Source organism: Rhipicephalus sanguineus, chromosome 5 (genome assembly GCF_013339695.2).
Source record: "Rhipicephalus sanguineus isolate Rsan-2018 chromosome 5, BIME_Rsan_1.4, whole genome shotgun sequence".
Taxonomy (NCBI): Eukaryota; Metazoa; Arthropoda; class Arachnida; order Ixodida; family Ixodidae; genus Rhipicephalus; species Rhipicephalus sanguineus.
Genome location: NC_051180.1, coordinates 140,126,874 through 140,140,568, shown reverse-complemented (window position 1 = coordinate 140,140,568; position 13,695 = coordinate 140,126,874). Strand labels below are relative to the sequence as shown.

General features: G+C 42.4%; 1 protein-coding gene across 2 annotated transcripts in view; it reads right to left on the bottom strand.

The window, feature by feature from the left end:
- The window catches only part of LOC119394281 (homeotic protein ultrabithorax), a 217,681-nt gene that overhangs the window by 73,683 nt on the left and 130,303 nt on the right, over positions 1-13,695 (bottom strand). For both annotated transcript variants that reach the window (XR_005184089.2, XM_037661564.1), the window contains exon 2: positions 3,871-3,891. Coding sequence is in view for 1 of the 2 variants with exons in the window: in XM_037661564.1 (XP_037517492.1) it covers positions 3,871-3,891 (21 nt within the window). In the remaining variant the exon portion in view is untranslated. The remainder of the gene's footprint in view (positions 1-3,870; positions 3,892-13,695) is intronic.

Here is a 13,695-nt window from a genome sequence, read left to right as displayed (position 1 = left end):
GACACACTCCAGAACAAAGAGCCGCCGATGTGTCTGTCTTCGATGCGAGAGCGTACGCGAGGGAGGATGGAAGCGAGTACATGAGTGTCTTCGTCTCTGAACTTCCATTAAGGCCGTATCACGTGTTTAGTTCTTTATTCTTTTGCCACTGCAGAAACTTGAAGGTTGCAGGCTTTCTTCCGTGACATGTTGCCCTTTCCACTCTTCCGAGCACGCTCAGAATGAGTGCTGACGAGCGAGAAGCTATGAGTGAAAGAGAAAGAGAGAGGGAAGAAAGAGGAGAGGAGGAGGAGAGAAGGGCATAACAGCCAGGCTGCGTTGACTAGCGAGAGGAAACACCTCTGGCCCTTCGTGATTGGCCCATTCGCTCGGAAACGACGTCGTCGACGTCACTGGCAGAGATTGCAGATGTAAACAGCGCGCGTATACGACACGAACCGGGTAACGCGCACGCCCTCGCACAATTTACGCGTTTATAACCAGCGAGTCCTAGCACAGTGAGGAGCTGCTGGATTTTCTTTATGTTTTTTTTTAACAGACGCCTTTCAGCAATCGCCTTCCTCGTCTATATTTTTTTCACTCTCTCTCGTATTTCCTTCTTTTATTTTTATTTTTTTTTTCGTTATGCTTCCTCCTCTTTCGAACTTCGAAAACAGAACGAAGGAGACTTCGAATAGAACTTCTCTTTTTCGAAAAACCTCAGCTTTGAGTGACATTTCGGGGGTCTATTGGCCGCGTCAAATAAAACTCGGGAAGGAGAAGAAAAATAATAATAAAGGAAAAACCGAACACGAAGCGTCCGTCGAGACGAGGCCAGTGGACGATGTCGAAGTCAGTCTCGTTGCTCTCTATGCAAAAGTGAAAGCTATGTCCGAAGACGCGACCTGGTTCTCCTTCGGGATATTTTGGATACGCACGCCGCTGTACACGTAGAACGGTAAGGAGAACGACGCTTATTTTTTTCATATTTGCGATACATGCCTCACGAAAAAGGGTTCTTTTGAGGTGTAACAGAATGACTTTCGCTTCTAGAGCAGCACGGGAGATGCAGGATGTCATTGAAGAACTCTTTAAGGCATCGGTTGATTCGCTAAACCTCGTCTTTTGGTTGGTCTAGGTTGCAACCTTTTCGTTTGTTTGTTTGTTTGTTGGCTTGCTTGTTTGTTTTTCCTGGTGAAGGGCGCATTATTTGATCCCATAAGTAAGCCTAACTTGTACATGAAAGTAAGTAGTTACCCATTGTATGATAATTTTTAAAATGCAGCCATCATGAATTTAGAAGCAGCCGTTATGATCGGCTACTTCCAAGGCGTCATTTTTAGTTAGACACATGTCTAACGCTTTTGTATTGATTGTGAATTGAATACAGCGCGGTCTCTAAGCCAAACGTAAAAGTCAGCCTACTGGCGACCTCAGGATGCAATCACGTAAACGTCATACTCTTAAAAACTGCGCGTAAAGTTATGAATTTTTTCATAGAAAATTCGCAACGAGGAGTTGCGAAAACTTATATAAGGCCTTGAGTTTAATAATGCAGCTCAAAAATGATTAAAGACAAACAGAAACTGTGCTTTGTTATTTTTATTTTCACGGAAAAAAAATAATAAGAGGGTTTACACTATACAGCTGCAGTACTGACCTATAAAAGCTTTCGATCTAGATCGTTGTCCTTTGCATCGATTCGTATCTGTGATGATGGCCTAAAAAATTTGAACTACAGTATCGTGATGACTTATCAACTAGCACATGTTTTATTTCAGTCATATCCTTTTCCACAGACGCTTACTTCAAGCATGTATCTTATAAACAATAGTTAAACTTAACATGCTAGGAATCCAAATGTAAAGCAAGCCCTTTTCCCTTCTTAAGGAAAGTGGTGGGGAGGCGCAGTAATTAAACAATAGAAAAATAGTGCCTGTTTTAGTTTAAATTGTTTCATCTTACTGTATGGGAAACTTGGTGGAGTAAGGATATAACACTTATTGCTCAAAAAGTAGAGCGTCTTTTGCAGTGCGATGCCAATTTCCCAGCATAGAAAAACGAAAAACGTTTCCATAAAGCCTTGCCATTGTCACCTTGTTGTTTTGTGTAGGTAGCTTTCGCTGTAATACTATGAATGTAACTATTATAACAACAACAACAACAACAGGAAAAACGATTGAGAACATGTGGCTGCCCTTAGTATATTTTATATGCCGTTATTAGATGTATATGTCTCGTTTATACATCAGTAAAAAATATCCAGTGTCGTAATATGTTTGTCCTTAAAGCCATCAGTTATATGAAACATATAGAAGCTCGTTTATAAGACGTCAAGAGTGTGTAAAAACACGTATGGCATCGACACGAGAGATCAAATTGTAATTATGTTCCGCACGTTGTAGAACCGAAAGAAATCTTAAACCTCATCGCTGGGCGGTTTTGTTGTCTCGAACTCCTTTTTCTTTGAATTAAATGGCCGAAACTGTGAATTTACAGTCGTCTTCAAATGAATTCCCGATATCTATAAATGACATTTTAGCGTATTACATGCCTCTACACCACGTCCATCTCACCAACATGGGCATATGCTTAAGCGCAGCATGTAAACTGGAGCATGATGTTGAAATGGCAGGAGCTGGCATTCACGGACAGGCAACACGCACGTCTTACTTTAAGGCATATAAGATAGCAGAAAATAGTACCCGACATTTCTTTCTAACTTAACTGCCATATGCCAAGTGGTCCTCGATTATATAAAACACATTTTTTAACACGCTTCATCAATTGTGCAACTGGGCCAAATCGTCAACATTAATTCACCATGCACTGTTTATTTTCATAGCGTTTAATTCTCCTTTTATGCTATAATCCACGACTTCGTTAGGAAAAGTTTACTTGTACGGAGATCACAGAGGACGAGAAGGATTAAAGAAAGGAAGGGATGAATTGCAATTGTAAGAGGCGAACGAACTATACACATGCACGATAGGAAAGGTAATCGCCGCTTGCCTGAAACACTGCTGCACAGGCGGAAGTTAGAACTGATGATATTCCAAGTACAGTTCTACATGCATGTGCTTCATTTTAACACTAATCCTGTCAAACTGGCGCTACTGTGCGCGGATCATTTCCGCGGCGCACTTCCCACTTTCAAGAGACGCGAGACAAACATGGTTATTTAATCAATTATCGAGTTTGGCGTAGCAATTTTAGCGAAATGAAAGAGTAGTTATTATTGGCCCTCTCTGTACAAGACTCCTTCCTGCATATTTTTCGTAAATTTGTTTTGACAGTTTGCTTTGCAGCGCACAAAAGGTGGTGCATTTTGTGTACCGTACGAGTATACAGGTGCAGATCATTGTCTTCGATAAAGTTCGGTCGGGATCTGTGGCGGGGACAATAAATCCGTACAAAAAAATAACATAGTTCACGACACCTGAAAGAAAGAGCTTGTTCAAAAAAATACAAATACAGAAAGAGCAATTGATAGATAATTTATTATGCGCAATAACAATGTACTAACTTCCTTGCTTGTTGGCGTGTCACTATGTGCAATACGGCCGATGACATTGCTGACAGTTACTTTCACAAGCGTCTTGACTAGTAATCACCCTACGACCTGAAACTTCAACCAGGACCATGCTCAAAAGTAATTTTAACTGCTAACCCGTATTTGTGCACTAATCACAATTGAATCCAGGCGCATATTTGTAATGGTGCCCGGTGGAAATTGAATTAAAATATGGCACTCTGGCCGTCTTTACTATTAGTTTCAGAATTCTGTACTGCCGAAGGTTTCCTTTGGCTTTATAGAATCGGCAGCGATCTTAAAGCTGTCAGACCGATAAAAACACGCCCGTGAAAGTATGTAGTGGACTGTGTACTCACGTGCAATGTAGCTGTTCAGCCCTGAAACCGAAAAAAACAGAGAATCAGGTCGCCATTTCGCTATAATCACCATACAGATTCGGCAAACAAACATTTGCATCACTCAGCGCAATACCTGAGTGTATTCATATAGCTCCAATTTAGTCTTACACACACACTCTTGAAGAACTTCGATGCAAAAGTGCAGTCGAAGCACCAGTCGAAAAAGAAGCAAGGGCAGCGTAAGCTGGCACACAATACATATTTTGCTGGCTATACGTGATACGAGAGTTATTAATGCGGCACAGAAAACACATACAAATCGTGTAAAGCAGAAAGTATTAAAAAACTAACATTTCCTTGTAAGTTTTTTCATCTATTGTAGTCTCTACACAAATACTTATTAGTTCTGACAGTAGCGTCTCGTGTGCATTAAATGAAATCAAGAAATCATTCTACTTCAGAGAGTCTAACTTGTTTATCTCAATTTCTTGAAACTGTGTATACCTTAGTAGAGCAACAATTATTGACATGGAAATTGCACTCTGCATCTCCCTACTCCATTTAGAACCTTAGATATTCTCAAAGAAAACGCTTTCGTGCATGGGAGCATCCTCACTGTACACAATAATGAGAGAATTTCAGTTTGGGAAACAGTTTCCTAATAGTATGCATGATTTGTGCTTGTGTCTTTGCGTTTGTAAAACCACACTGAGAGGCAATGTTTGTGAACAATGCTTGCGAAAACGGCTCCCGTGGGGGAGCCGTAAGGTTAAACACTTTTTAACCTTTTCTTGCTGGATGTCCTTGCTCCTTCTCTTAAAAATGGCTCTTGGTTTTCAACTTTGCACGTCAAAGCTTTTTATTGCTACGTTTTTAAGCTTATCCTTACGAATTGTTGCAACGCTGCAGTTGAGAATTTGCCAGTTTCAAGAGCCACAGGCTTACAGCGTCGTTTGTTTCAAAAGTTACCAATGAACTGAAAAAAAAAAACAAAAAAAAAAACGTGATGCCCGACAGTCAGTCCCTCACTCTGGATTCATGGTCGCGTCTGTGAAGTGTATGTTACGAATCATAACCTCAAACGCGGTTTTTAAACATTTAGCTGTTCCTTTTATTTTTATTAAAACCATATATACCGTAGGGAATCCTTTAGTTCGTTGGTGCAATAATAACAGAGGATATAAGCGCGTGTACAGTCTGTTTTATTTGTCCATTTACGGATTTGTTTGTATGTGCACTTGAAAAGGGGTCATGAGTGACATGCTGCGGCCGGCAAGTGTAAATACGAAGAGTGATCCCTAAGCACAGCAATTTGAACGCAGCATAAGCAGAATTTATGCTTTACGGAGACAAAATCAAGTGACGCCAGGTTCTGATCTATCAAGCGAAACAGCCTTCGTTATTCTGAGCCTTGTAAACTACGCCAGACACATTGCTATTGTTACACGTCTGTCACAGAGAGCGAGTCTCCTCGTGATGCTATGTTAATAAGTTACATTTCGTCATCCGGGAGCGATAAATGAATTTCAAGGTACGAAGATTAGCCAGAGTAACCACATACAAGCAATGAAATGGGTATAAAAGGAACAGATGATTCATTTCGTTTGTTCTTCATGAAAAGCAATTTGTTCGCAGCTCGCTGCTAAGCAACATATTCATGAATACTGCCGGTCCTCCACTGAAACATCGCAATTTTTCCCGTGTATATACAAAGCTACTCGGAAGGTCCTAAATTAGCCGGCCGCATTGATCAAGTGGTTATATAACGTTACGCTGCTACACACTAAGTCGCGGGTTTGACTGCCGCGCACGGGCGACGTTGTTGAGATGTGGACACAGTGCTAGGTATTCTTTATAACGTCTTTCTGGTACAAGTATTGAAAAACTACAGGTGACCGTCAGCGATCAGCAGTCCTACACAACAACGCCTCTCGAAACCCATAAAATGGTTTGGGCGATTAGACTTGTTAATTAGTCGCCGATAAGCAGTAGTTATTAGTTAGTAATTGATTCGCAAGAACTTGCAGCTATATACCGTTATAGCGAATTTGATATAAGCTAAGGCGGCCTGCCCACCACTCATATTACGACAAAAAATTGCTGCGATTTCAGGTTCTGGCTACCAGTTTCCCAGAGGTTGCAATACAGGCGTAATCTTAACAGGTGCAGTCTCACATGTAAGAAATCTCACAGCCTCCATGTAGTGGCTCGACTTTAAGTGCACCCGCTAACAGTACATTATCAAAACAAATTAATATCGACAAAGCTCAAGAACGGCAAACAGGTGAAACAAAGCAAACAGACATTATCTTATGGCGCTTTATTCAAACAAGTTAGACGAAGAGGCGGCGCTACGGATGCAACTTCTTTTTAATCTCTTTTTATTTATTTTTTCCCAAGTGGGCCCCCAGGGTATAGCTTTCACGGCAGCAGCGCTATGTACGGAAGGCGAGCCGTGCCTCAAGTGGTCCGACTCGGCCAGACCGTTGAGCGGACAATAAACACACCACTCCCAGATGCTGCTCGGTTACTTTGATGTTCTGCATATCAGGCTCGCTTAAGTGGTCCTCAAAAATAAACCCCTCGCGAAGCGATGCCGACGGCGTCGCTCCAGCGCCACAGATGCGTCAGGGTGCCTATCGCACGATGTTCTATAGACGCATAGTCACCTACGAGAAAGGGCCTCATTGATCGCCTCTCATAAGCAGTGTTGTATAGATAAAACAACGATAACAACTGCTGATGCTTGGTACGAAAGCCGGGGGCGCTAAACCTGAGAGGCAAGCTTACCGAATGACTTTGGATGTATCAAAAGAAGGTGATCGACAGGAACAGAGAGGTTGGATATGTCTGTTTCACTGAAGTAACTATGTATACTGAAAGTCACTGAAAAACAAGAGATATAGATTGAAGAAACAAGCTACTGGTCCATATTCTAGCACATTACATGCTATAACTGCAGTGTTATATGATACTAAACAAGCATAATCGGCTAACGTACGTAATTGTTTTTGCGTGTCCAAGAATCTCAATTAGGAGAGAGAGAAACACAGAGAGAGAGAGAGAGGGAAATGAAATGCGAAAGTTGAGGAAGCATGCGGAAAGCTAGTTGGTTTCTAGCAAAAGTCACTAAGGCGCACTACTGGTAACCAACCTCCTTACTGTGTAACCAAGGAGGTTTAAAAAAGTTCTGGTAACCAAAGCATTCAGCCCGCTGGCTCCATGTCAGATGTCGATATCTGCTCCGTTAATCCGTGACCATTCCGATTTAATGGAGAACCGCGCATAGGTAACAAGAACTATACAAGCTGACACATTTCATTAGAGGTCGCGTTCACAAGCTAAGTGGGAATCCTAATTTTTGAAAATTAGGCGCGACTCGCACCCCACAAACAACGGTGTGGTCGTGTGTACTTGCGTGTGTGAATGTGTGTGTGAATGAGATAATGCCAAGTTGCGCCTAATTTCCAAGATGACCTATTAGCAACTAGCCCAACAGCAAGTTCTAAAAATGGGAATCCTACTTTCTCGCAAATCTTGTGTGCTGAGCCCTTCTGTCCCCAACGGTATACGTGCATCATCGCTTGAAGGGCTTTTCTGTATTTCAAGTAAAAACCTCGACACACTGCAGAACCGTCAAGCCGACCATGCTCAAACAAAGTACTCTTGTGCAACGAAAGGACGACGTGGAGTGAGATAACGGTCAACACATAAATTACTAAAAAAATCAAATTTCCCTGAAAAGGCCACACCCCCTCGATGTATGTACATGTATGTATACGCAGTTCTCGTACGACAATTTCGGAGTGATATTGGTCATTCGGCGAAAACGACCCGGACAACGCGGAAACGGTCGCACCGGGCAATGCACGTCAGCATTCCGTGCCACCCGTGTGCCACCCTTAAAGAGACCGCAAAATAACCGAAACCTGCACGCGCGACGAGTTTGAAGAGGCGAGAAAAAAACGAGCCATCGAATCCCAATGTTGTAAACTTTATTGCCTCAAGGGCAACGCCAGCAGCAGCAGTACAGAAGCACAGTATGTGTACGAGGGTGAACACACCTTTCTTGTTGCCGTGTTTCTTATTGGGTTTCGTCTGTCCCCACTGAGCCCCCGTGTATATACACTTGGGTGGCTTGATAGAGCCCGCAACAACCCATAAAACGGCCCTTTATGGCCTTCCGATCCTGCACGTATCTTTGCGAGAGTGAAAAAGAAATAGAAGAACCAAAGGGGGCAAACCACGTGATCTATGCACAGCGTATAGACTATAAAGTGGCAGAATGAGAATCGAGTGAGGGCGCGTGCAGGCCGACTAAAACATTTTAATGCCCTTGTATTGGAAAATGGTGACGCATTTAATGGCCATTGAAGCCGAATCGGTCTTCGGTGTGTTTCCCTCTCTGTGTGTGTGCCCTATAGAAAGAGGTGTTCGATTTGTTTGTGCGTCTATGAGCGCCTTATATACATGTGAGCGTGCAGCGCGGGAAAGCTTGCCCGCGTTTTATGGCCTCTGTGAGGAAAACATACGCACCTCCGGTTCGTAAACTTCGGGCTGCCAATGGAAATATCTCACTTTATAATGTGCAGTGCGCGATGTACGATACGAATATTGAATATAGGAGAATGACTTTCTATTTTTTCCCGTTGTTCTCGGGCGCGCGAGACTCGTGCATTGCGGTCGGAATCGGCGGCACAATACGAGTGAAGAGCGATGTGTTGTGAACATTAACATGGCATTCACTCGTTAAAAAAAAGAGAAAAAAAGGGGAAGTACTCTGTAACGTGTGCTCGCCGTAAGACATCTTTCTAGCGGATATTTGTACGGCAGTGCGCATCCTCAACTAAAACGTATTAAACAAGGAAGTATGATGCGCGGAACGTGAAGAGTTTATTGGAGGACATTATGAACAAAGTTGCAGCGCCTGAGCGACGCTTCAACGGCATGTCGAGGATGACTACTAGACTAGAAAGTGCATTCATTTTCCGGGAACAGGCGATTGACGAACAGATATTGAAGACCGCGTAACTTTATAGAATTTCCAATATTCGCCAGTTTGTCAAATATATGCCTCTCGCTCATCAGCGTTTCGCTCGTTGGCCTTGTAGAAATCAATACGATCATAACGACACGTGTCTTATTTTATTTTTGAGGTACTAACCTTCAATCAATAAAAGGAATATCATGACCCGATCTTCATCAGGGTTGATGCTATGGGATGCTCCGCTGTTTCGGAGCGGAAGATTAACCTTTTACGACATATATTTTTTCTTTTACCGGAAGAGAACTGAAAATGATCTGACGATACTTGTTAAGGTTCCGACAACGTGAAAAAAAAATACTTCCACGCCATTGGCTGTCTGGGGCCTATCACATGACCCCGTTCAACCCCGATCACGCGATCGCTTCGTGTTACTGTTATGTTTTGACGGGCATGAAGATTGCTTTTCTTTGTTCTTTTTTTAATGAATCCTGTGAAACATCTGGTTTTGCTCACGTCAGCGCTGTGATTTGCATACCCTGGTACATGTATCACCAATCACCCGGATTTCTTGAATAAGTGCGCCTTACTAGAAAAACAACGACGTAAGACCTGCAGTAGACCGATATGATTTTCTATGGAATGCGGAACAAACGAAAATATCAGCACTACAAAACAAATTTAACGAAGAATAGTATTCTGAATGACAGCAATTGGGAGATGATTATCGAAGACTTAAGATGTTAGCCCAAAAACAAAACAAAACAATTAGGAAGATTACTCCCGTATGTTCGTTCTGTAGCCGAAGCTCTTGAAACTGAAACGTTCCTTTTTTAATCATCTTAATTCAACGGGGTGTATAGTAATGCTAGCCGGAATACAAGGCAAAAGACGAAGTAGTCGCTTCTGGCTTGGTGGTATACTTGGGAGGCCATAAGAAAATGTCTTAGTCAGCTTACAGAACTCGTGATAAATTGATTTAATTGGCATTCATATACGCACGGTGTCACTATGCAATCCTAACCAGGTCGTGGGTAAAGTACTCGCTATAGCCATGGGAAAGTAGATAAAAAAGGTGGTTTCCTGGATATATGTAGTACTTTGCGCAGGGCTTGATTAAGAGTGCAGGAGTCGTCAGTGACTCGATGACACTCAGTAACAGCAACGAATATTTAGTCCGCAGTACTTCGTTCTGGAAAGCAGCGATAATGACTCGTCGATATCTGGTCAACGAAGAGTTACGCATACGATCACTTAGATGACGAGATACCGACGCATGATGACCTATTCCGGACCACGACGAAATTTTAGAGCCAACTAGAAAAGTTTATTTCGGAGAAATTCGTGGGGATTTGTTTTGTATATTATAGATTTGTGGTGTATACGAACGGGAATGACAGTTTTTCTCTTTCATGCATTTTCGTCAACGTCGTGTGTATCTTCAGAGTTCATTTTGTGATATACCGTGTCCGTTGTGCTTCGAGTTGTCGATTAATTTGCCCTCGTGCTGCGATCTGCCATAGCCGCCTCGTTTATCTCGGACGGTTCTTCCTCTCACACCACATTTTTTCCCCATATGGCTAAGCATTTACAAAATTTTCACTCATAATATTTGCCTTTGAAACGCTCAAATCAAAATGTTCCGCCACGCTTTCTTAATGTGTCTTTGTAAAGGAGCTTAACGCTGTCATATCCGCTTAAGAAAGGTAAAAGACGAATATCGCTTATTCCAAAAAAAAAAAAAAGAAAAAAGATCACACACTGATCAAAGCGCAACAGGCATACGCCGACAAGTGGTTCAGTGTTGCAACCTTTTTTGAAGTTGTTGCTGCAGTGGCGTTGTTTTTGCTTGTATTCTTCTTCTTCTTCTTCTTCTTCTTCTTCTTCTTCTTATTATTATTATTATTATTATTATTATTATTATTATTATTATTATTATTATTATTATTATTATTATTATTATTATTATTATTATTATGGTCGTCGTTGTTGTTGCGGCAGTTGCAGATAACAAGGTCGAAACGTTCGCGTATGCACAGCAATAACTCAACCTATTTCGTTTTTACGCTTGTCGTAACATTCCAAACGAGTTGTCAGATTTCGTATGGATTCGACATTCTTTGTGTAAGAATGCCACGAAGAACGCGTTAACATTCTACTAGAAGGAATTGATTCATGGGAGGTTGAGCATGAAATTTTCTTTGCTTCAACGGTGCCTTCGCAGCCCAGAACACTGCGGGAAGCATTCACTAAACCACCATAAAGACAGCCTGCTAGATATTTTGCGTATTATATTGTGTTCAATACAATGCTTGTGGTCTAACGGGACTTCATATGTTTCCATAATCTTTTCAGTCCTCACGTATTGTATCACGATTACAAAATGACTTCATGTCGAGATACTTGATCTTTAGGTTATGAACAACGGGCACGTTGACCGTTATTTGAAGAAAAAAACAAGGAAGAAGACGTTACACCACCGTACAAGCATCCGGAATGTCTTTTAATTGGCGATCTACGAGTCTCTTCCTAATGTATCTCTTAAATGCAATATCTTAATGGTTCCTGTATGCGCTATGGGTGCAAGTAATCCGAAAAAAAAAATGAAAAGTTGCGAACACGGAATCAAGTGCCAGGTATTGCTTTAGGAGCACTTGATTCATACAATCAGATATTGTTTTCATCAGCAAGTTCTACAATTTACGCCTCGCAATCCAACACTTAATTGAAGTGTAAACTGTGCGAGGGGTACTTGTTCAGCTTTGTTGAGAAAATTAGATCGACCAAAGTGAACACAGCACCGCTTTCACGTTCCCAACCGAGACTTATAGAATCTTGTCGATGATCCGATGGAGCAGTATTTTGCCGTAATGGCATATAGACTGTCATGCACGACAGCGTTGGTTCTAATCCCGAATGCGGCTGCAACATTTCGACGACGGTGCAATTTAAAACGTCAGTAGTCATATTCAGACATGCAGTACGACCTTCAACGCGTGTGATAACCCCGCACCGGCTTCCCATGTTTTCTACCTTCGCTTGTTCAGTCAAAATTGATTACTACAGTACCTCAACACTGCGTGCATCAAGATCATATCGGACTTCTGTCACGTGAAACAGCAAAATTAAATTATTTTACAAAGGCGTTCAGTGTTTCAAGTCAAGCGCGGTGCGATTTCTCCTTCGGTTATGTTACCATCGGCATTATTTAAAGAAACCCCCTCAGCGAGCACATCCCAAGCCGCTTGCGCGTCTGATCCGTAAGAGACGTATAACTATGCACGGTGATCTAGCTGTTTTAACGACTCTCAATAACACACTATAATCCTTACTTACATTCTGTACGTACTCTCTCACACATGGTATATAGGTATGACGGTGAGAACGTTAAGCCTTCCTTTCCGCGTAAACGAGGAGGTCGCGCACCCCTATGAGCTCACGCGCTCAGTGCGTGATTCTCGAGCTATCTTCGCAACAGAAGCCCACACGGCGGCGCACGAACTGAAACGAATGCGATGGTAAATCACTCTCCCTCTATCCCAGATATGAAGGCCCAAACCGCGCTCTAAGCACGCCGTTCGACTCGATCGATGCCCGTTCTGATGGATATACACCCAAAACCCACACAGCTCGCAGATGGAACGAAAACGCCCATATACCGGAAACAAGGAGACTTTCCGCCGCTGAGCTATTGCTTCCTTTTGCGTTGCCAAAACAGCCCATCGATGAACGTGCAAGGCCACGAGCTGGGTAAAATACGCGAGCGAGTATACAATGAAGCAGCGCAGGTGTTATGAGAGGCGTTCGTCATATCTGTAGCAGACAAAAGGATAGACAGATAAAAATTCACGGGTCGAACACTGCCCGCTTTTAGGGAGTATATCAATGGTGCATCGGTAACTATAGAGGGTCCGTAGCCACGACAGCGTTTAAATTAAGTATGTGTGAGTCCAGTTGATCGACCTCCATATGGAGGAGAAATAACATCGACATTAAGTGTATGCTGTGACTCCCCGATGTCTAGTCATGGACAATTTAAATAAGAACGAGTTCGTGCTAACTAAAAATCGTTTTTTCGTTTTTTTTATGTTTTCATTAATACGCTCAATGTCCACATGATTTTGCCTTGTACTCTTAATGGATGGCCCAAGTAATATTTTGCAACCGTGTAATTAACATTGCTAGATTATACTCTGCAGTTATCGCTCCCGAAAGCTGTTCTCATTTGCAATTTCTTGTTCGTGCTCCATTTGTCCATGACCACACGCGACACAAGCAGTCCATGAAGTAACACTGTTAAACTTTGTTTTACAGTGTTGCTGATAGCGCACGCATTTGTGATCATTTTGAGATGTGAATGCATACATTAGCGCTGTTGAGAGAGAGAGATAAACATTTTAATGAAGCTGGAGATGTTTGCCTGGCTGTTCGCCTGACATGCTACTGCAGGTGCTGGGTGACGATTATGATATATACAGTGATAAACGCATAACACATACAGTCACACAAGTTTACAAAGTTTCGTTCAGGCTCGTGGCCCACAAGAAAGTCAACAGCGCTTTCGTGGCACGTAGCGCACAGGTGCTGCTTTGCCATGGGCCCAGAACATGTCGCAACTCTAAGCGACATGCTCCTAGCGCTGTTGCGTCTCTCCTATACCTACATAGTCAAACAACGCGGATGCTCAGGTAAAAATGACAGCTTGAAGCGATGAGAAGTCGTTGAAATTGAGAGGTCGTTGGATTTGTCTTTGGCAAGGAGGTCTATATAACGAAGGCAAGTGCCCTTGACGAATTAAACGCTATAGTTCAGCGACGTTCGATTTTGACGAATTCTCATCACAACATATATATGTTGAC